The sequence below is a fragment of the Miscanthus floridulus genome, chromosome 10 (genome assembly GCF_019320115.1).
Source record: "Miscanthus floridulus cultivar M001 chromosome 10, ASM1932011v1, whole genome shotgun sequence".
NCBI lineage: Eukaryota > Viridiplantae > Streptophyta > Magnoliopsida > Poales > Poaceae > Miscanthus > Miscanthus floridulus.
In genome coordinates, this window is record NC_089589.1 from 64,310,355 (window position 1) to 64,334,783 (window position 24,429).

At 43.4% G+C, this 24,429-nt stretch overlaps 2 protein-coding genes across 2 annotated transcripts in view; both read right to left on the reverse strand.

The window, feature by feature from the left end:
- Window positions 1–2,669: 2,669 nt before the first annotated feature.
- Window positions 2,670–24,429, reverse strand: part of LOC136486680 (polyubiquitin-like) — a 352,654-nt gene continuing 330,894 nt past the window's right edge. The window contains exon 5 of the mRNA XM_066483643.1: window positions 2,670–3,222. Coding sequence (XP_066339740.1) covers window positions 2,670–3,222 — 553 coding nt within the window. The remainder of the gene's footprint in view (window positions 3,223–24,429) is intronic.
- Window positions 17,065–21,846, reverse strand: LOC136487201 (uncharacterized). Its single transcript, XM_066484326.1, has 7 exons — window positions 21,758–21,846; window positions 20,984–21,071; window positions 20,747–20,838; window positions 20,607–20,661; window positions 17,593–17,673; window positions 17,379–17,494; window positions 17,065–17,287 (listed from the first exon to the last, which is right to left on the reverse strand). The coding sequence occupies exons 1-7, from the start codon at window positions 21,844–21,846 to the stop codon at window positions 17,065–17,067; spliced, it is 744 nt and encodes a 247-aa protein (XP_066340423.1).

Sequence of the window (24,429 nt, forward strand, 5' to 3'; positions counted from 1 at the left end):
GCGACGAGCTAACCGGCGGCTCACGACCGGGAAAATAGGGGTCCTCACCGGCGATTGGCAATTTGCCGATTCCGGGCACAATAGGTCATGGGAAAAGGACTTGGAGGAAGAGATCGAGCTTGCGAACACGTACGTGGTAACAATTGAAATTGAAAAGGAATGGTGACGGCGGCGTGCGTGATCTAGCGGCTCGGGTTCCTGACGAAGCTCCGTCGAGCGTGAACAGCGGGACAGGAGATGAGAAGGCGGGAATTACTGGTACCTGCGGCATCCTTACCATGGTGGGAAGGCCGGAGAGCAGCTCGGAGCGTCGGTGGAGCGGCGGAGCGACGAATGCGACGGCGGCGGATCTCCAGCGGCGCTGCGGCTCGGTGGCAAGGCGGAATAGAGGCGCAACTCGCTCCAGGGCTCGTGGGGAAACTAAAGGGGCACGGAGGCTCTCTATTTAAGGGCCGGGTAGCTTGGGGAGGCACGACAACGGAAGGAGGTGGCGCTAGCGCGGATTCCTCGGCGGAGTCCTGTTCGGGCACGAGGTGGAAGAAAAGGGAAAAAGCTGACAGGGCGGCCCAGGGTGGCAGCGAGGGAAGGGCGCGGGGTCGCTGTGTCAGCGGGATGGAGCAAGGGAGGGAGGAGGCGCGCTGCGGGCCTTGCTGCTGCTGGGCCAGACACGCTGGCGTGGGCCAAAGCCAAGGCGGGGAGGGACGGGCCGCCAGAAGCAGGAGCGGGAGCGGCCGGTTGCTGGGCCGCCAGCCCACGCGAATGAGAGGGAGAATGAGACAAGGAGAGAGCCGGGCTGGGCCAAAAGAGAGAGAAGGAGATTTTTTTTCAATTTCCAACTTTTTTCTATTTTATTTCCAAAATCAATTCAAATATGAACCAAACCAAATTTGAACACGGTTTAAAAATACATTTTTCAGTTCAAATAAAAATGAACAATTTTGGGTAAGTTCCCAAAAATAAATTTTACAATTTTTAAAAAAAAATACTTTTATTTTCAAATTCTCTTTTTCTTTCTTTTCTTTTTCTTCAAAGCCATTTTTAATTTCTTTCCAAAAGCAATTCAAATCATTTTTTTGAAGTTTTAAATCAAAATCACTCAACCAATAAATTAAATGCAAGGGCATGCATGCAACAAACACGTTTCTACCTTATGATAAATTTTAAATTAATGAAAATTTTTATTTTCCTATGTTTTTATGTGCACAAAAAATCACAAATAAATCATTTTAACTCTATTTTCAAAAGTGACAAATTTTGGGGTGTTACAATCTTCGTTTATCTTGAAGCTATCTTGAAGCTAGCAAATTTCTCCTTGAGAATGTATGCCTTTACACCCTTTATTGCCTTGGTGCCCTCGAATGATTCTTTCAACTTCTTCTAAGCCTCATGAGCCATCTCAATGTTCTTGATTTACTCAAATGTTCTCTCATCAATTGCATCATGAATGGCACTTAGAGCAATGTTATTGTTTTGGAGTGATCTATTTGTAGTTTTGTGCAATATGAGAGATCAAAGTAAAATTTTATTTGATATGGCAGCTACTGGTGTCAACTATTAATTTTATTTAAGAGCTCATCTCCATCAATAGATATCTAAAGCTGTTTTTATTACGATGAGAGCGGCTGAGTAGAAATTTTTTGTCAGACTATATGAATGACTTGATGAAATTTTTTATCCTATCAAGATAGGAGATGTGTATATTTGTGCATAAACTTTTAAATGTAGATTTGTGCTATGTAACTATGCTAAATTTCCCTTCGCACTTGTTATGTAAACCTGGGTTCTAAATATTGTGATACACATTGATCTTCAAATACTAACACTATGAACATCCAAGGCCATCAGTCTCAACTTTGTCATCTAAATAATCATATTATGTATTCCATGAGTGTCAATATTTGATTGTTATTCAATATTCTATGAATTTTAAAATAATATGTTTATCTCTCTTCAAAAGTAATTTGCAAATCAGATCTTCATTTATATATCCTACAATTTCAGTTTTTTCCCATACCCATAGGACATCACTTATCTTAAAGCACATGCGTGCCGTAAGTGCACTTCTACTAGTAAAAATAAAAAAAAAACAGGTTTTTTTTTCTAAAATGTGATTGGAAAAAGTGTTATTATAGCTGAGGCCGTTGCGTGGTGTCACCCGCCCGCCGATGTTCGTGCGAAGAGTATGCCCGCAGCAGCATGATCGTCCAATTAAGGCCAAGTTGCTACTACAGCTCGGAGGCGACCGTTGACGACAAGGCTGACAAAAGCGAGACCCGTAAGCAAACAAAGCAATAAAACAGTCAACTAATCTATGATTCTTGTAAAGTTGTGATAGGATCTTGCACTGTGGCACATTAACATGCTATTATAATGATAGTTTTACTGATAATAACACGCCTCTCCTTGAAAAGAAAGGAAGAAAGAAGACTGCAGCAATATTAATGTGCAACCATGATAATTAACACACTGCTAATAGGAAGAAACAAGACTGGGATTCTAGGACTCTATAGTAAAATAATACTTGTTGAATAACCATGCATGGTATCCATGTCAACAAATCAATATCCACACTGGCATAACAGCACATCGATGAAACACCCATTCTTCATGCCATAGTCTGCCAGGGTGAGGTTGTCTTGCAGCCGCTTCAAGGCAAAGAGGATGCGTTGTTATATAGGCCGAGTACCGTCCTTCTCATAGATCTTTACCTTGACATTGTAGATGGTATCTGTACTATCAACCTCAAGAGTGAGGATTCTTCCATCTAGCATCCTCGCAAAGATCCGCATGGAACCACTTGGAACCGGATGAAGGACAAGGAGAAGGGTGGACTTCTTCCAAATGCTGAGGTCTGACAAGGTGCGGTTGTCCTCCAACTGTTTGTTGTTAAAAATGAGAGATTGTCGACTCTTGGGAAATCCCTCAATATCTTCAATTTTGGCCTTCACGTTGTTAATAGTATCTAAGCAGTCAACCTCAAGAGTGATGGTCCTACCTACTAGCGTCTCCACTACATAGATTTGCATATTTTCTTGGAGGTCAATCGTTGACTTATGCTGGATTTCATAATCAGCTAATGTAAGGTTGTCCTCTAGTTGCACACCATTGAACACAAGGCGGAGTTGTTCTTGAATCTTTGCCTTAACAGTGTACAAGGTATCTGATGGGTTGACTCTGAGGCAGATTGTCCTGCCAGTGTGCGTCTTCACAAAGATTTGCATGCTGAATAACAAGCACATAAAGGTCACTAATTTTTAGACAAAGAAAATGTGTTCGTACAGCTTTTACTTAGGCTACACAACAATTCCAAATAGAATCAGTAACCCGTTAACGGAAAATCTGTAGAAACAAGAACAGAAGTATACTGCTAAATCATTTTCTTTAATCAAGAGCAAGGTATCGCAGTTGCACTAAACCTAACATGCATGAAAAATTAATCAGTTTTGAGAAATCATTAAATATTACATGTTCACCCAGTTCTGTACAAAGTGAATATGAAGTTCTCATTTAAGTGAACACTTTCTATTGGAATGGAACCAGAGAACAGGGGAATGCTAAACCAACCAAGAAGACTATAATAATGTTACGGAAGCTAGTGCACACTTACTTAAGAGTTGCGACAATGCATCGGTCTAATTGGAAAATAGAAATGCAGCCCTGAATTTTCACCAGCACAAAAAATGAACAGATGATGCTTTTCTTGTTTTTATTTAGGCTACTGTATGTATAGAACAGAAGCCAAAAGCGTCATCAACTAAAATAGGTTGACTAAAGAGATATAAAAATTTGATTGGACTTGTCATTGTTTATCATGCTATTCCTTTATGTATGAGTATAAAATACAATTCTAAAAATAAAGCATTTAGATTCCGTGCAAATTAAAGAACATGTAACAAGATCTAATACCTATATGAACAATATTTTCCGCAAGAGAAACCATGAACCATTGTTAATATTCTTGATGTAACCAATCCTATGATGATGTAGGATCCAACAAATCATTGGAGACGAGCCACAAATCCCAACCAATACTGACACTGACAATACACTATAGAGATCAACCGACAGCCCGATGTACACACCAGAATAGGCCAAAAAAAAAAAGTTGCGTACCTTGAAGTCGACGAAGATATGTTCCGCCGCCAGAGAGCGAGCCTACACTAGTACAGAAACGGGCTGTACTTCCGGTTTCAACCTCCTTCAGTCCCGGTTTTAGAACCGAGAGCACGAATTCGGGACTAAAGGGTGTTTCGCGCCCGGGACTAAAGATCCACCTCCTTTAGTCCCGGTTGGTAATACCAACCGGGGCTAAAGAGGCCTCCCGGCTTGGCCACGTGGGTCGGCCCATTAGTCCCGGTTGGTATTACCGGGACTAAAGGTTTTCTTTTTTTTTCTTTTTTTTTGTTTCTATTTTCAATTGATGAATCGTTTTGGTTTTTGAATAGGTTTTTGAATATGCATTCTACGCTACTAATAATATACGTATTCTACACGTTTATAATGTTCGAACATTTTGTACAAACTAAAGTATGAAACTAACGTATATATTACATGCATATACATATATTGTACGCTATTTTATGTACATATAATATGTATATATATATATATATATATATATATATTACAAATAAATCTTGCATTGTATATTCTATCATATCCTTGGGATAACAAATTCACTCCATCTGGTTTGGCTTTCATGTTTCGTTCACGTCATTGTAGAACTCGCCGGCGGGGTTTAGGACCTGGTCATTAAGAAATCCTGCTATGGTCTCTTGAATTGCTTTCAGTTGGTCACGTCGTATGACTTTTTCCTTCAACCATAGAGTCTTCAATAAAAGTTAAAGAAAAAGTATTAATATATATATATATATATGTGTGTGTGTTGGTCACGTGATTACTTATATATATGAGCAATAAAAGAAATTATGAATATATGAATATATTTATATAACGTACTTTGAGGTTCTCTTCAGGAGTTCTTTTTGAGTACGCCATGATGAACTCACAAACATAGTATCCGCAATAGTTGTTTCCCTGTTCTTGCCTCAGAACCCACTTTTACAAGAAAAAAGATCCGGTGAATTGAAAGCATGCATGGTGTTAATTGAATTATATATATATATATATATATATATATATATATATATATATATATATATATATATATATATATATATATATATATATATATATAGCTACATATATATATATATGTAGCTAGTACTTACTTTGTATGCGATTACATCTAGTGGCGCTTTGCAGTGTTTCATGTGGTGTTCCTTAATGAAAATTTTCCAAACACTGCGCCCAATAAAATAAAAAATTAATTTGGCCTTTAATAATTGTTGCAGTTAAGAGATCGGGGTATATATAGTTGCTAGAGAGATCAAATTACCCTTGGATAATATCTATCATGTTTTGGTACTCTGTTTGCTCTTTTCTTAACGAGTCTAAGATGCTCAACCGACTATTGGCCATATCGATGACCATCAACCGACTAGTGGATGCATATGTTTTTATACACAAATATGATCGACATTAACTAGAGTCAATATATATATATATATATATATATATATATATATATATATATATATATATATATATATATATATATATATATATATATATGGAAGATAGCCTAGCTAGTAAGCAAATAATTGAACAAATGTCCATATAATCGACATTAATTATTTAACACTCACTTGAAGTTGTAGAGGAAGAGTATGTCCTTGTTTTGTTGGTTCACTAAGAACCTCATGAGATTTTTTTCGAGTTCAGCTTTCCATTGAGGGGGGATCAAGGTGTTTGAATACGACATTTGGATCAATGAAACCATCATCATTATCCTTTCTCTTTCTGAGTTCTGTCATCTCATATCTGCACATATAAAAATATAGTGTGAGGATATATAATTTATATATATACATGTAGCTTTATATATATACACTTTAATAGTAGAAAATAATCACACTTACAGACAATAGCAGGTAATGAGGCTTTTGTCGAGAGAGTCTAGGTGGCATAGTTGGTGTAATTCTAAAAACTCAACATATATAACGTCATCGCCACGGAAGTAATGTTGGTTTCTAACTCTGACAGAAATAAAGTTCTCTCCCCATTCACACGCCGCCATGTACCACTTCTTTAGCAGATACATTTGTGTACCCAGTTCACCTAAGGCCTCAGGGTTGTATAGACTCTTTCCATGTTCAAATTTCTTCCAAGGATCCACTTTCGGAGCAGATGGTCCTTCAGCGAGCACTTGGGCAAGGTCCAAACCGGTATCCTCGTAAAACCAAACCATTTCCTCAAAACCAACATCTGGTAAGTCTAAGTTTGAACCATATTCATTATGAATGACAAGAGGGTGATTGATTGTTGCGATTGTTGTCTGAGTTGACCTTTCCCTACTCTAGTCTTTTTCTGTGCCGCCTCAAATGACTTGGTGAGAGAGCGGTCGTAGTCCGATTTTGGCCGGGTCTTTTGAGATTCCCGTTTTTTCTGGTCCACCTTCTTTCTTAGAAGATCTGGAGCTAGGTAGAAGTATGGTTTCTCCATGTTCTCCCTCGCTTCTCGTTGCTTGCTTACTTTTTCGAAGAAACTTTTCACATCTTTTTGTACTGCATCTTTTAATTCCTTTTCACTTTTCTCGTAAGACAGGTTTTGGGGAATAACTGGATTAGAGGAGGCTTTCTTCTTTGCCGGCTAGTGAGCCAACAGCTTCGTTTGCGGGGCGGACCTCTTAGGAGCTGGCTACTTCTTGATCATCAAAGGAGGCGGGGCAGCCGTTTGAGACCTCCTTGGAGGCGTTGGAGACCTCCTTGGAGGTGGCGGCGGTGGAGACCTCCTTGGAGGCATTGGAGACCTCCTTGGAGGCGTTGGAGACCTCCTTGGAGGTGGCGGCGGTGGCGGCATTTCATAATCATTGCCCGGAGCACTATGATGATCTAGAGATTGAATAATTGGACTTAGGTTGGCGGAGGCCCTGCTGTGTGATTACAAAAAAGAATAATTAGGTATAAGAAATTGTTATTATTAATCATGCATGTCAATAGAAAAATTGTTTCGTTCACTTTTGTCCGCACCTATTGTCAGGCAGTTGAGGAAGCGGCGATGGACTAGAGACCTTGGGAATAATGATGTAGCGCTTGCGCCATAGTATAAATGTCTTCTTTGCTTCTCCTAGAGTTTTCTCCCCATCACCTCTTGGAATGTCAAGAGCCAGATCACTAAAACCTTTGTTAACTCTATCCACTGAGACGCTAACATATCCAGGTGGTATTATAGCCCCATGGATTCTTGGTGTCTTGGTAGGATCTGGAGGAGAAAAACACCGAGAGCCACCATGATTGTGGCATTCTCTTTTGGAATATGTAGCTCACATGATGTAAATGGTGCAGTGATGTCATCCACGGGGAAACGTAGCATTGCGTCATCTTGATTTGGCAACTTCGTGGAAGCATAGCTGCTTTTCAACTGATCAGGGGGGCTAATATTAATATTGATTCCTGGATCTGATGCCTGCCTTTGGGCACTCATTGCTATTTGCACTTGCTTTATGATTTCGTCCTGCATTCTAGCTTGCATGTCTTTTTCGCGCTCCTGCGCTTGAAGCAACGCCTCCCATGACTCACGAACCAATTCCTCCAACCTACTAATCCACGCTGCATCCTCATCCTTCCTTCTCTGCCGGCTTCTGTAGGTATCTCTGTCGTCAGGGAAACCATGCTCCCAAGAAATGTTCCGTCCTAAACCTCTTGTTCGGCCACTGTGTTCAGCGGTCCCGAGGGCATACGTCAGTTCATCCTTCTCTCTATTGGGCCTGAACGCACCAATAGCTTTAGCTTGTAGAGCATAAGAAAATCTTTGTGTTGCTCTTTCGAGTTTTGTGCCATGAACCAGCTTCCCGGTCTCTAGGTCCAGTCTTCCCCCATGAGCGAAAAACTAATTCTTCGCGCGTTTGGGCCAATTGAGTGATTCTGGTGTGATACCCTTGGCAAGAATGACCACTTCTATTTTTCCCACTTGGGAATGGCAGTCGCGTAGCCACCTGATCCCATGCCATGGTGGTATACCTTCTGTTGGGCATTTTCTTGGTTCCTTCTCACCTGTTCCTCACCCTCTTCCGATGTCTTGTACTGTACAAAATCATTCCAGTAGGGCCTCAACTTTACGAGCGGGCTACTAGTATTGAAATTGGGCGTTAGGTTCTTCTTGACGTATTTCGTGTATAGGGATTTCTTCTAAGTCTAAAATTGTGTGTCCATCTTCTTCATAGCCCACTTTCGAACTAGTTCCTTCAATTCATCATCATTGATAGTATCATAATCATCCGCTTACAACGTGAAATGTTGAAGGATATCATCCCAAATTAAATTCTTATCAAGATCAGAGACAAAACTAACATGAGGCTCGTTGATCTTTTGCTTCCATTCACAGGCACTGATCGGAAGTCTATCCCTTACAAGGCACCCACAGTGTTGCATGAATTTCCTTGCATGTGGACCAAGTGGTTCGCCTGTCTCGATATTGAATTCTGATATTATGTAGCGCCCCTCCAATGACTTTTTTAGGCCTCGAATATTTTTGCTTTTCGCCATTGTGGTCATCGATCCAGAGGGCTACGTATAAAAAAGAATAAATAAATATCATGTGTACACATAATAGATGATAGATATTCAAATATATATATATATATAATATTCAAATATATATATAAATATATATACCTCGCTAGTATTTTCTTGCACAATATTTTCTTGGTTATCTTCAAGAGCCAGGTATTGACTCCCGTCATGTACATCCTGCTGGTCACCATCGGCAAATTGAGTGCCGGTGTTGATAGTATCCATCATTTCTTCATCCATGTTGCCTCTCGGGGCAGCCATCTAGCTTTTACACCACTAGATATATCTATAAAAAAATAAAAACTATATCTATCAAATATCCATCAAATTCTAGCTCAAAAACATGTTTAAATAAATAACCATCCGTACTAGTTGACCTTGCTTTCATGAAAAAATTAATTCTAAAAAATAAAAGGCATGATTTCTAAGTATTTCATTTCATGGAAAAATTAATTCTAAGTGACCTGCTCGACAAAATTGAGAAAAAAACACACGCTCTCATGACCTCACACATCTTCTAAGATCACGTAAGCTTCCGTACTAGTTGACCTTGCTTATGTGATCATCTCGGCGGGCATTTCTCCACTGGACGGCACCGTACTTGGCCACGGAAGAGCTCCGATTCTACGAGGAAGGGAACACGGTCTTCCACGACCGTTGCCGCTCTCCCTCGTAGAATCAAAGCTCCTCCTTGACGTCCGTTACCGCTCGACAGAGAACATACTAGCCGAGATGAACACAGTCCGCATGTTCAACTAGTACGGATTTTCTACAATTTTCTAACTAGTCCGCGCCAAGGAGGCGGAGGTATGCCCGCCCGAGTACGAGAACTACGTGCCCTGCTACTACAACATCACGGACGCCATCGAATGTCTCGGATCTAGGGGCTGGCGTCGTCATAAGCGCAAAATCACATTACAAGATGAGACACCAGGCCGCGCCCGTGCTCCCCTGAGCTCGATGGCTCAGCGCAAAATCACATTACAAGATTGCTGGCACGAGGGCTCGACACACGCATCCATCCGATTACAAAAGGTTGGAGCAATTAATCCATCATAAACGGATTATATATGGTGGCGGCGGTGGCTCACATCCAAGGTGTCAAACGCGAGGTCCAGCTCCTGCAGCCAAAAAATATGTTAGAGACTTAGACTTTACTAAAAAACAGTAATAATCTGTTTCATTATAGGACTGGGAAGCTATCACTATTCCTACAATCTGAAAGAATATTTTGCCTCTTAAGAGCAGTAAGTATGGTTAGGTAAAATCAAATATCGCCATGCAAAAGTAGCAGACTAGCTAAATTGTTACCCTCAACCTCAAGTGGCATGGGTGATTGACCGGTAATAACGGTGGTACACGTCTTTGCCATTTAATTTGATCATCGACACGCACATGCAAATACATATTACAGTACCACACATCGGAAGCGAACGGGGTATTCTTGCATGGATGGAATTCTACCTGGCAGGCAACAACCAAACATGATCTATTTGTCAAAGCTCCTAGAGTTGGAGACCTCTTCTAAACTACGGTTTGCAGAGTCGTTCCGTGGAACTAATTTTTTACGGAGAACAAGATGGTGGGATATGGAAAAATATTTTCTTGGTTCACTTTCTTCACAAAGGTTATTCTAGAAAATCATTGTCAGGCAAAGTCACTTTCTACACACACACACAAAATCCTTTCAAGAAGACCTTTATCCAACAGGCCACAAAAGTATTTGTATTTTGAGAGGATGGCAAGATGAGTGTATCAAGTTGTTCTTAAGACCAGACAGCCTAAATTTATTTGCAATGAATTGTACCACCTCCTATTCCACGAGTGATTTGTACGTGGACCTCCTATTTATTATGTTTAGGGAAAAGTTCTCGACCAACAGATATAGATTACTAGCAAATCAATGCAAACACGAGTATACTGTATACACAATATAGGCTGTTGGGCACAAGAAAAATAGAATCTTGTGGTGAACTTGTTTTCTTCGCTGTCCTAGACTCCTGCTGATCCGGCACTCGGCAAAGATTAGCCACCAGTCCACCACAAGATAGCAGGATAAGCACTCGACAGCTAGCACCAAATCAAAGCGATACATTCATTGAGCAATGGCACTGAACGAGTTGGCCATACAGCAGCAAGAGATCTGAACAAGTGCAGAGGAAGAGGGAGACCGGGCCAAACCTGCTGCGGATCTTGGAGAAGGCTCGGGCGCGCTCTAGTGAAGCAGCGTGCGCGGGGAAGGCTCGGGCGCGCTCCGGTGAGGCAGCGCGGGGAAGGCTCCGGGGCTCCTCGTCCTCGAAGGTGCAGCAGTGCGGGGAAGGCTTGGGCGCGCTCCGGTGGTCGCTGGGGGCGACGGTGGGGAAGGCTCTGGCGCGCTCTGGTGCTCCTCGTTCTCGAAGGTGCGGCAGCGCGGGGAAGGCTCCGGGGCTCCTCGTTCTCGAAGGTGCGGCAGCGCGGGGAAGGCTCCGGGGCTCCTTGTTCTCAAAGGTGCGGCAGCGCGGGGAAGGCTGGGCGCGCTCCGGTGGTCACTGGGGGCGGCGACGGGGAAGGCTCGGGCGCGCTCCGGTGAAGCCTAGCAGGGGAAGCCTCGACATGCTTTCCTTCTCTTCTTTGCTAAGAGTGTAGCTGGCAGGACTTAAGTAATGGCGTCCATCATTTGTCTTCTCTGGATGCAGGTTGTCTCGTTCTTTCAAACACCGCAGGTCCTGTCGTGCTTCAAGTGTGTCCTTAGGCTTCCCATAGACACCCATGAAGCCTAGCAGGTTCACACAAAGATTCTTCGTCAGGTGCATCACGTCGATCGCGCTACGGACCTCTAGGACTTGCCAATAGGGTAGCTCTCAAAATATGGACTTCTTCCACATGGGTGCGTGACCATTGGCGTCGTTCAGAACAACTTTGCTGCCATGTGCCTTTCCAAATACTACTTTCACATCCTTGACCATATTGAGTACATCCTCACCAGTTCGGTTGCCCGGCTTGGTCTGATGGTCTACCTTACCTTTAAAATGCTTGCCTTTCTTTCTTAGGGGGTGATTCGTAGGAAGAAATCGACGATGGCCAAGGTACACGACCTTTCAACATTTTTTCAAGAATATACCTTTAATGTCATCGAAACAGTGCGTGCATGCATTATATCCCTTATTTGATTGTCCTGAAAGATTACTTAGAGCAGGCCAATCATTGATTGTTATGAACAACAATGCTCGCAGGTCAAAGTACTCCTGTTTGTGCTCATCCCACATATGTACACCTGATCTATTCCACAAAAGTAGAAGTTTTTCAACTAGTGGCCTCAGGTACACATCGATGTCGTTGCCAGGTTGCCTTGGGCCTTGGATGAGCACTGGCATCATAATAAACTTACGCTTCATGCATAACCAGGGAGAAAGGTTGTAGATACATAGAGTAATAGGCCAAGTGCTATGACTACTGCTCTGCTCCCCGAAAGGATTCATACCATTCGTACTTAAAGCAAACCTTAAGTTTCTTGCGTCATTTGCAAACTCTAGGAATTCTCTATCTATTGCTCTCCACTGGGACCCATCAGCAGTGTATCTCAACATATTGTCTACCTTACAGTCTTCTTTGTGCCATCGCAACAACTTTGCATGGTCTTTGTTTCTGAACAGACATTTTAAGCGTGGTACTATAGGAGCATACCACATAATCTTGGCAGGGATTTTCTTCATGGGACGTTCGCCCTCAACATCACCAGGGTCATCTCGCCTGATCTTATACTGCGATGCATGACATACCGAGCATGCATCTAACTTCTCGTACTCCTCGCCACGGTAGAGGATGCAGTCATTAAGACATACATGTATCTTCTGAATTTCTAATCCCAAAGGGCAGACTACCTGTTTTGCTTCGTACGTAGTAACGGGCAATTCGTTATCCTTCGGAAGCATCTTGGTCATTCTGCGATCGGAGTAGGCGTTCAGCAGCGTGACCCGGCCGGCTAGATAGTTCAAGCTCTAAGTCCATGGACTACGTTAAGATCAATACCTGAAAATATGAGTCACGGTGACAACAACAACGCATGCTAGATCCGATCTAAAATTTGCATGAAGGAATATGTATGCATCTACATCACCACGCAAGCAAGCACACGAAGGCTACGTCCGATCTACACCGACATGCAAATCATGCATATACATGTATATCATCCGTGGAGCGATTTCCCAGAGGCTGATCGGTCGGCGCCTCCGCTTGATCTCGCACATGCTAAGTCAATTTTTTAATCTTCAATCTAATATCTTATGATATATGTATGCATCCGGATATCTACATATGCGTGCATGGTTATTTTGACAGGAGTTCAGCCTGGGCACTTTTTCACCGAAAACCGAACACCGAACCGAACCGAAACCGAACCGAATAGTCGGTAGTTCGGTTTTTCGGTTCGGTTTCAGTTCCCAGTTCTGTGAAGTTCGGTGTTCGGCTTTGGTTTCTGTTTCTATGCAATACCGAACCGAAGTACCGAGAAACCGAACCGAACCCTGTTTTTTTCCTGTTGTTTATCAAAACTGATGGAGTACTGTGGTTTATTGTCAAGAATGAACTGCAAATTTGTAATATTTGATTTGAGCATTGAATTGTTAAGTTTATAACAGTCTTGAGTCTTCAAATAATATACTGTGATGTGCTGTCAGTTCTAAATCCTGTATGATGTTTTCTTGCATCGGTTTATTCAGTTTTAACCGAAAAACCGAACTAAAAAACCGAACCGAAATTGGTCGGTTTTTGAAATTTTAGCAAACCGATCGGGGGTCATTTTCTGGAAACCGAAATTTTGGAAAACCAAAAAAACCAAACCGGACCATCGGTTAAAACCGAACGCCCAGGCTGAACAGGAGTCTAACTGCATTCTTGGTCGTTCCATGTCATCTCACGCTGGTGGCACGGATCACGTCGTCTGCACGCAGCCACTGTCCTACAAGCTTGGCTCAAGGCCGAGAAAAGGACCATCAGCTGCGCACCGCCGAGTTCGACTATGCTGGCGCCGACCTCGATTTCTTCTTGCTGAGTTCGACTACGACTCTGCGTACCTGCCCAACTGCATCAAGCTGCTACGCGAGCCGCCAAACGAGCTGCTAAGCGAGCCACGCCAAGCCATCAAGCGAGCCGCTAAGCGAGCCGCCCAAGTCATAAGCGAGCCCTGCCACGTCGAAATGATGATCGCTGCAAAGAACGGCACTATGACAACCACGACCGCCGCCACGACGACAGGCCGGAAAGCTAGAGGGCCGCGCAATTTTGTCAACGCCGACCAAATAACACCATACGCCACCGACTAGACGTTCTGTCTAAAGCTAAGTCACGCTTTAATATTTTCCTAAATATTCTCCGACTTTCATATATCGCCATGACGTATCTCCGTGCTGTTTTCTCTATGTTTATTCTCCAAACTATTTTCGTCCATATATACCATCTTAAAGATGACATACCTTTTTGCCTAAGGCAACTTCCCAAACACTCGAACAATCATGTAGATGCTCGGATGTCCCCAGAGACGGACCCGTCTCTGGCTCCTCCCTACACGTGCACGAGTGTCTGCCCCCTGCATTATAGGTGGTCGGCCGCAGCTCCTTAGCGACGCTTTGTTCTTCCTACAAGCATACGGGCTCCGCGCTCCGCGTCATGGTTAACGGGCTAGCTAGGGCTGAAGACTCAGGTACAAACTAAGTGGTCGGATGATTTATATTAAATATAAATACATCTCCAAAAGAACACTAAGTGTTTGCACCAACTAAACGGCGAGCTGCATATGTTATTTCATCACTACTGATTTTTCTTCGGACTTCATATACTTTATTTTTACATCATGTACTATCTGTTCTCCATATTTTTATTATAGGTACCTGGTTCGGTTGCCGTGCTCATTTTTTATGCTCGGGGGCTGGATCAGTCGGGAAGGACAAGATGATCATCATCCAGGTGGTCGGACCACCTGACAGACGGATTTCACCGCCAACCAACTGGTCAGACTGTTCGGCGCTCACTCCTGCTCGGCGCTCACTTCACCGCCGACTAGTTGCTTGGGCGTCATCATCAGCTATGCTGGGGCTCACCAGCTAAGCTTGGGACTCCCTGGCGTTTGGACTCTTTGTGCAAGCGTCGTCAGCTAACCTATGGACTCCTTGGCATTCGGATTCTTCATGTAAGAGTCGCCAGCTAAGCTAGGGACTCCCTTGGTGGTCGGATTTTGCTACGTCTGGTTTGTCGATTTGCCTACTGGCTACTACGTTTTGTCGACGCTGCATGTTATGTGTGCTATCAAGGTATTCCATGCTGTCTGGATCAGGGTGCTGATCCTAGGTGGTACGTCGGGGGCCTTGATAAGTACATCTATCGCAGCAATCCAGTGCTAAGCACACCTCTCCGCTTTTGGCAAGCTTTCAGACTTATTTTCTCTGCCCCTGCTACAAGATATCTTCGCAATCTTCCAGTAGGCTTGAGGACTACGTGTGTACACGTCATCTTGCGATGACTGTACTTATTTCTACGCTGCTTCTCTCAGCTAAGCTAGGGACTCACTACCCCAGATCTGGACATCACTATCAGTTCAAAAACCCCCTTCACTGTCGGATTTTGAACTGACAGTGGCATACCGGCAGTGATGGGGGTTGGCATCACTGCCGGTTCTTAAAAACCGACACTGATCTACAAGCAACAGTGTCGGTTCCTGGCTCCACCCGACAATGTCCAATTGAACAACACTGCCGGTTTGTAGTCCCAACCGACAGTGATGGTTGCTTCAAGAGTGTCGGTTCTTGGCTCAAGCCAGCAGTGTTAAACAAGCCTACATTGTCGGTTCATGGCTCAAACCGGTTAAGCTGGGGACTGGGCTCACACCTGGCGACTATTACTTTGGACCCTGGCACCACGTGACTACTTCACCTACTGCCAGACTCGAGGACTAAGTGGGCACACTTCACCTAGCGGTGAATGTGCTTATTCTGAACTTGGTCTTCTACAAAGCGACTAAGTCGTAGACTGTAATCGTCCAATCTCCCTGTTTTGGCTCTAAGAGTCAATTTTGTCTAAGGCATCGATGCTAAGCATCTCTCTTCGCTCCTGTGGGACTAAGTTCCTCAGTGCTAACTAATTCAGGGATGCTAAGCATCCAACTTCGCTGCCTGGAATCTAAGTGGGCACACTTCATCTAAGATGGAGACTTCAATTTTTTTACTTGAGCCCTTTACATCCTTCTGACAAACCTCAACTTCGAGTGAGTCCGATTTTTATCGACTAGTCCAACTGCTCGGACATCTGCCTCAACAGCTCGGACGCTTGTTCAACATCTTGGACGCTTGCTTCAACAACTCGGCTCCTAGTTAATCTGGTCGGAAGCCTGCACCTGATGATCAGCAACAAGTCGGACAGCTCAGATAAGCTCAAGACGGTGTTGCTCAGCGAATACAAGGCGCTCGGGGACTAGCTGCGGGGGTATGACCCCTGATACCCACAGGGCTGTACATGGGCTGAACCGCTAGGGGAGGCCCAGTCCGCAAGACTACGCCACACGGAGCACGGCACATGTCAGCGTGCTTCGCAAGACCGCGTGCTGCGATCAAGGATGATCTGTTCGGATATGTTAGATCCCATAATATCTGTAACTTCCTATCTTGTAAAACCGATTAGGATAGAAACAACCGATCTGTAACCCTACCCCCTGGGTTATATAAGGCGGTTAGGGGCCCCCTCGTTTTTATCTGATCATACGCAATATAACCCACCGAAAGACACATGACGTAAGGTATTACGCCAAGTCGGGGGCCTAAACCTGTCTAATCGCTGTCTCTTGCGTTCTGTGTCACCATCCGGTTTTCTCACACGCACTTCCACCAATTCATCTACTACCGTGGGCATACCCCTCGGTAGACTGCCAGACGTATTTCGTCGACATCGCCACTTCCTCTCCCAATGAAACAACCACCTTTCCTCTCCCTCTGAACCCTCCCTTGTCTGCTCTATGCCTCTACCAAGGCTAGCGGATCCTCACTGCCCATGATGGGTAGGATGCATGGCGGCGAGGCCGATGCACCTTGGAGGCGGCAGGGCGAGGAGCTATAAGTGGACAAGTTTGAGGACCTAAACGGGTGATTTGCATATTTAGGGACCTAGATGATACAGTCGAACAAGTTTGAGGACCTAAATGAGCGATTTGCAAGTTTATGGACCAGGATGACATAGATGGACCTATATGGTCGATTCGCGAGTTTAGGGATCAGGATGACACAGCCGAACAAGTTCGAGGACCGCCAGTGGACTTTACTCTAATACTATTTTTAGCTTGTGATGTATAAGATTATGATGGATGAACCAATTTCATTCCACAAATTAATTAAAACAAAATGTGGAAAATGAGAAGATAATGGACTAACGTAAAAAACGTAAGTATAGTTATTATTAGTTAATACAGTACTTACGTGTGTATCTCGGTGTCGTTCCTTCTAACGATGATATGGTAGTTCTTGACCCCCCTGGTGATGTCCAGGCCCGGCTGCGAAATCTCCAGCCCGTGCTTCTTCACAATCTTGATGTACTCCTCCGCGTCGAAGGTCTCAACCCCAAGGTCCTGGTCCCACAGGAAGATGTAGTCGTATGGCGCCACGATGCTGGGGTGCATGAACCTCTTGGCATACCACCTACATGCATGCATTTTCAGTGCATGATGATGCACCCCACACCACCAAGGAAGAAGGAACTGGATGTTTGTTGCTAGCTGTTGCTGCTCACCATTTGGCCTGCTTCCTGGCGCTGACATGAATGGCTTGCTTGGACCACTCGAACTTGTCCCACTCTGTCGCCCGACCATCGTAGTGGAACAGCATCACATCAAAATTGTCTGAGAACTGCTCGATCCATCGGTGTTCATTCAGTTTACAGCAAACCATCAGAAACAAGGATGGAAGCAATCAGCCAAGTAACGTATAATTGCTTACAGTGTTACCTTGTGAACTGTCGCATTGACATTGACTCTCTCGCTGTAACCCACTGTCAGCGCCACAAGATATTTGCGAGTGGGGGTGTCCTGCTCATCGCATTGACACCAAACAAAATATATACTCACTAATTAATCGCGTCAACCCAACCCAACCCTCCATGAGGCCATGTGCTTAATATATATAAGGATATATACGGAAGCTTTTCGCACTACTACATAAAGTCTTTGTAGGGGCAGCTCGAGGGCATTTGTAGGGGCGGTTTGTCCAGTCACCCATACTCAAGCACCACTACAATTCAATGATTTGTATAGGTGGTGACCGACGATTTGTAGGGGTGGCTGAAAAACGAGCCGAAGGCGCCCCAGCAGGACACCCCCGCCCGGCACTCGGCCTTTTTTGGGCCCATACTGATGCTTCGCGTGCGTGCTGACACCTTGCGTCGAGGGCTTCCAGTCCCGCTCCCTCTTTTCAGGTGCCCGCATTAGAGAACAAGTCGAAGGTAACGGTTGACGAGGGGGATCCGAACCCGGTGGAAGGATAGAAGGACCCTCGCCAAGCGCGGCATCGGCGAGAGGCAGAGCTGCTCGCAAGGCAAGCGGCGGCGCCATTAGGGTTTGGAGTGGTTGGCTGGAGTATGGGGACATTGTATTAGCGTAGCGAGCTGTCAGATAACCCTTGTGTAATTTCAACGGCCTCCCGGTATGGCTTATAAATATCTGGGGGCACTGTTTTTTAGACAGAGTTAATTCAGTAATTTAATGGTCATTTAATCCGCATTCATTTGAGCATGCTTTCTTTGGGATACCCTCGTTTGTGCTCCTCCTAATCGCTGTGGGAAACCCTCGGCCTCCCCCCGCCTAGCTTCTAGCGAGGGTGGGAGGCTAGGAGTGACCCCACAAAATCCATTTTCCAAAAATCATAAATTTAGGCAAAAAATAGCAATTTTTTTAAATCCCACAAGGCCCCGTCGGGTAGCCACACGTCCGCACTCTGCTCGGATGATTGCTGCTTGTGTGAATTTCATTGTTGCGGGTCCCGTGTGTGCTCGAATAAGATTGTTTTAGGATTCTATTTAGGCCCCGTTCGTTTGGAGAAATTTTGGAGGAATCTGGAGGAATATGGATGAATCTGGAGGAATTTGTGAGAGGAAAACATGGTTCCGGATGAAAAAAAGAAGCGGATCAAGCCGGGTTTAAGGGCACGCAAACGGGGCCTTAGTTGAATTTATTGACTCCGTGGTGCTGGTTATCGCGTTTATGGCACTGCCGACCATCCAAAAAGTAAAAGATGGCGTCAACATTTACTTATTATGCTCTTTTCTAATAGTGGTTTCTCGATATTCAGATCGTAAAATCCTGATAGGAAAGAGTGACTGTTTGACCTTGTTTTTGTAATGGCCTCCCTTAAAAAGCCAGAAGGTAAGGATTTCTAAAAACTTTTTCGTTCCTTTTTTCCACCGGCCAGCCAAGTCACGTGATTTTTTACATGAAAAACACGCGCTTTGCGGCCATCGGGTTCAAACCGCGACCTCAGCTTCGTGCGTTCCCTCCTCTAACCACTACACACCACACACAGTCGTGTCCAAATCAGATTTTGTGTCTCTTAATATTATACTGAACCGACTTTAAAATGAGTGTTTGGAACTCTAGACGAATTCAAATAAAAAGTGGTAAACTACAAAGTTTTATAACTTTTTGAGATTTACAACTTTCGTTTTTGTTGTTTCTCCATCCGAGATCGTTTGAAAATTTTAAATTTCAAATGTTGGAAATTTAGACCTAATTATCCTCAACAAGATGATTTCAAATAAAAAAATTATCAACTACAAAGTCGTATAACTTTTCGAGATCTACAACTTTTGATTTTCCTAGTTCTCCATTAGAGGTCGTTTGAAAAATTCAAATTTCAAATGTGAGAAATTTAAACGTAGTTTTCCTTGACAAAATGATTTTTAATGAAAAGGTTGTCAACTACAAAGTTCTATAACTTTTTGAGATCAACAACTTTATTTTTGTTGTTTCTTCACCCATGGTCGTTTGAAAAATTCAAATTTCAAATTTAAAAATTTCAAACATAATTTTCTGTGACAAAATAATTTCAAATCAAAAAGATGTCAACTTCAAAGTTCTATCACTTTTCGAGATTTACAACTTTGGTTTTTGTCAATTCTCCATCCGAGGTCGTTTGAAAAAATCAAATTTTAGAGCTTAATTTTTACTATTCGACGTTTATTTTTAGGAGCACCTCGAGATCCAGCCGCCTCTATAAATCCTTTGTAGGGGCGGCTAGATCTAGAGCCGCACCTATAAATAGATCTATTTGTAAGGGCGGCTAATAATACCAGCAGCCCCTACAAAAGTGGTGTTGCTAAAAAAAAGTGGTGTTTGTAGGGGTGGCTCTAGATGAGAACCATTTTCCCTAAAAAAAAGTGGTGTTGCTACAATCATTTATGTAGTAGTGTCGATTTAGTAAAGTTAATTAATAATACAGTAGTTAGTTAGAGCATCTCCAAGAGTTCGCAAAAATTTCTTTGTAAATCCATGGAGTTTTCTAACTCACCAAAAAGTATTGAAAGGAATAAATAAGATGATCTCCCAGTAATTCACTCCTAAAATATAGAAAATAATTTTACATCAGCAATCCTATACTATATCTAAATTATTCTAAACACTTTTATATATTGTTTTTTCTCTTATACATTTACATCAGTAACCCTTTTTCTACTCTTTATTCTTTCTCCGCCCTTCCACCTTTAGATTGTCCGAAGGATACGGGTGTTTGAGAGAAGATACGCGCGACCTTGAGTCCGCGTATCTTTATGCACAAGTGGGGGCTTTTTTCTCAAGTGTCAAAAGATTGGGAGTTGAATTTAGGAGTTGTTGGAGATGGATTTGTTTCATTCTTCCCAAAAATTGTGGATCAGGAAGGATTATTGAGTACTCCAGGAGATGCCCTTAGAAGCAAAATAAATGGAAGCAAGGAAGGATGAGCGGACGAAGATCATGAGAGAGAGAGAGACCTCACATGGGTGTCCCCAGAGCCGGCGCAGGTGAAGATCCAGCCTATTCGGTTGGCTGGTTCATATCGTTGCTGGTTCGTGAAGAAGTACTGCTGGCTGATTTGTATGAGAGAAAAATATTGTTTCGACTAGAAATTTACGATCGTTTACGATAAGCCACGGCCAAACGAACAGACTGGATGTTTAGTGGTAGCCGCTCCGCGCCTTTTTGTTTTGCCGGCAGAGCAATCTTCTACGGCACAAGAGGCATGTAAAAAAGGTCAAACATGCCCCCAAGGTATGTATATGAACCAAGTCGCAGTGACACATGTTGAAACATGATCTTCGTCAAGTCCCACTGGCGTGGACTTGATTTCTGACAAGTTGAGAGTTTGTACCTCTAAATCTGAAGTGGCATTTGACTGCAGCAGAGGAGTCCCCTCTGCAGTATAATTAGAAGTGCTATTTCTGAACGGTGTTGAAAATCTGGCAAATGAAACGCGATCAAGAACCCGATTGCTGCCGCAAACAACACCCTAAGGAACGGATTTGATTTCATTCTCATTTTTCACTAGCGACATAGGATGATCACAAGTAGGGATGAAAACGGATAGGATATGGACGGATATCACCGATATTACATTTGTTTTCATATTTTTGTCCGGATTCGGATTAGAATACGGATAGTGTCAACTATGTCGGATAGGATACGATTGGATATCGACATCATAAATATGTGATTTGAGTATTCGGATACGGATACGGTATCGGATGTTGGATATCCGGACTCGGATACGGACATATCTCAACCCCTCTAAACGGATTCGGTTTCGAATACGGTCGGAAAATACCCGTACCGTTTTCATCCCTAATCACAAGGCAGTGTGTGTGCGCCTATATATATATATATATATATATATATATATATATATATATATATATATATATATATATATATATATATATATATATATATATATATATATCCCTGTAGCTGGCTACAAAATAATTTATATATATACACACACAGAGAGATGGGAAGATCACAAGGTGGGCCGTGTGGGCTTGGCCCAAGTTGGTGGATGACGAGGATCGCTAGGCGGCACCAGCAGACGCCAATCGCGTCAGCATCAACATCACCTTAGTCCTCCTCTTGTCCACCTGTCGTCTACCCCTCCACCACCTCGGCCAGCGCGAGGGCGGCCTTCTGCAGCTCGGCCACCTTGGCCCTGACGGCGGCGCTCTCCCCTTCCCCCTCCATCACCTCCCAGCCGGTACAGGAGATTTAAGAATCTCAGAACGTCGCGGTGGCAATCGTCCGTTACGTGTATGCATCTTCTGTACATCTCTTTATATAGAGTACCACTTGCTAGGAGAAGTAGCAAAGTAGCAACAGTTGTATGATTTCTCATGATGACTTGTATAGTGCAAAAGAGTTGCCTTAAACTACCAATCATTGGTGATCCTTTCCAGGATTAACTTTGTGCTCCTTAAGCTATTCAAACTAGTCAAATAGGAAAGTTAGATACTTACATGATATTGAATGCAATAGGAAGATAGGAGTAGGAATCAGATTAAATACGTGTGCACAGAAAATTAAAAAGAGAATTATGTATTTGCCAACGTAAGAAACCAGTCCTTTCTCATTTGCCACCGAAAAAGTCGAACTTTCTTACGTGACACAAAGTTGAAATTTCTTTTCCTATATAACATACCCGTCCATTTGCAGGCATCTATTAGTTGACTATGCTGATCATGTTAGTTTATTTTTAGGTTGACGAAAATACCCGTAGTAACGCAGGCGCCATGCCATCCCCTGACGCGGCACTCACGCACGAGTCTTTTTCTCCGTAAAAAAAATGTACATCGATGGAACTCGCAGGAAGAGAGGACCAAGGGGCGGAGCAGGTGTCGGCTGGCGGTGGGCAGGCCCTCTTGCGCTGTGCCCTCTCAATGCCGGCCGCCGTGCTCCTCGTCAACAGGTGGCTGACGATGAAAGCCGCGACTTGCCTCGGCCGTGCCAGTGGTCTCGCGTCGGTGGCTTCCCTCCGGCCTACGCACAGCGCATCGCTAGCAGCCAGGGCCAAGGTTGACCGCACGCCGCCGCCATCGTGGTCGAGCTTGCTGGATGCACGGCCGCAGCTGGGGCCAAGGCATCGAGCTCGCCTTATAGACGTCGAATAGTAAAAATTAAGCACTAAAATTCGTGTTTTTTTCAAACAACCTCAGATGGAGAAATGACTAAAATAAAAGTTGTAGTTTCTTTTCCTATTTATTTGTGATATTTATGATTTACTTCTTTGACAACCTTTGTCCATTTATTCTTTTTCCTATTTGACACCACCTACTTCTGCTACAAACAAGCGCATTTATATCATTTTACGAGCCACTTGGAACCATTACTATCCCAAATAGACGGCAGTGCTATTTAGGGAAAGAGATCTCAACTTGGTGTTAGATAAGAAAGTTTAAAATTTTTAGTGTCAAATAAGAAAGACTGATTTGTTCAGTACCAAATACATAATTCCCTCGAAATAAAATGCGTGTTGTTTCACATACTCACGAGAATCATGTAAGAACTTTACATAAATCAGTTCACTTTTATAGAACCAGAAGAGTTTTATTAAGTTGTTCATTCCATGCATGTTCGTCTTCTTGTGAATATCCAACACGAAAAGCATTATAATCAACGGTGAAAAAAAGGACGTGGGTAATTTTTATTATACAAAATATTTATATAGAAATATGGTGTTTCTCTTTGACACAAAAGTTTTGTTTACGATGGAACCTACCCATCCAGGTTCAAGTTTGTGACTTCACTCGGGTGTTCACATTTTTCTTGATTTATTCTACAATTTAGCAGCATTGTTCTTTTAGTGATAGACGATATGCCCATCGACAGCAAGATGCTTAGGGTGATCTTATCAATCTCGAGATCTATAAGCTCAATCATAGTGTTTCAGAGGTGGCACAATCATAGCAAAATTTCTATCTCCAAATAAACTTATTTTGAAGATGTATCCAACGATTAATCTAATCATATCAGTTATGCACCATAAATTTTAATATATTTTTATATATTTAGTCAAAGTTAAAAAGTATATTTTTGACTTTTTATGAAACGAGAATGATACTCTTTGTGAGACGTGGGAGTATATTTTTTTTTTGGGACAGAGAGACTCGAGCACATGTGTACGATAGGGACGGACTATTCAGATCGGCTTCATGTGTGTTTGTTTATGGGCAAATCAGACGGCAAATAATGGCTTCGGGTGTGTTTGGGGGATCGCCAACACGCCAAAACCTTGTGTTATGGTTGGTGCGTGACCCGTATGTTGGAATCCCACTACGTAAAAAATAGTTTGTTGCAACAGGTCGAAATTTTTTTTTAGGGGCGGCTGGTGATGGAGCCGCCCCTACAAATGGAACAGCAGGGACGGCTGATGATACGAGCCGTCCCCTACAAATGGGTCTGATTTGTAGGGACGGCTCAATCACCAGCCGCCCCCGGAGATTCTATTTGTAGGGATGACTGGTGATTGAATCGCTCCTACAAATGGCCTCGGTATAAATAGCTCCGATTTGTAGGGGCGGCTCAATCACCAGCCGCCCCTACAAATGGCCCCCGTATAAATAGCTCCGATTTATAGGGGCGGCTCAATCACCAGCCGCCCCTACAAATGCCACACATATAATATAGCTGCAACACCTTTTTTCTTCTCGGGTCACTCACTCCAACCTGTGAAAGAAAGGTGGGGAGGCCTTGGGCACCTCCCAAAAATTGCTCTACTAAGGGGGAAGATTTTGGTCTCAAATCCTTTGGTGGAGAGGTGGTAGAAGGTAA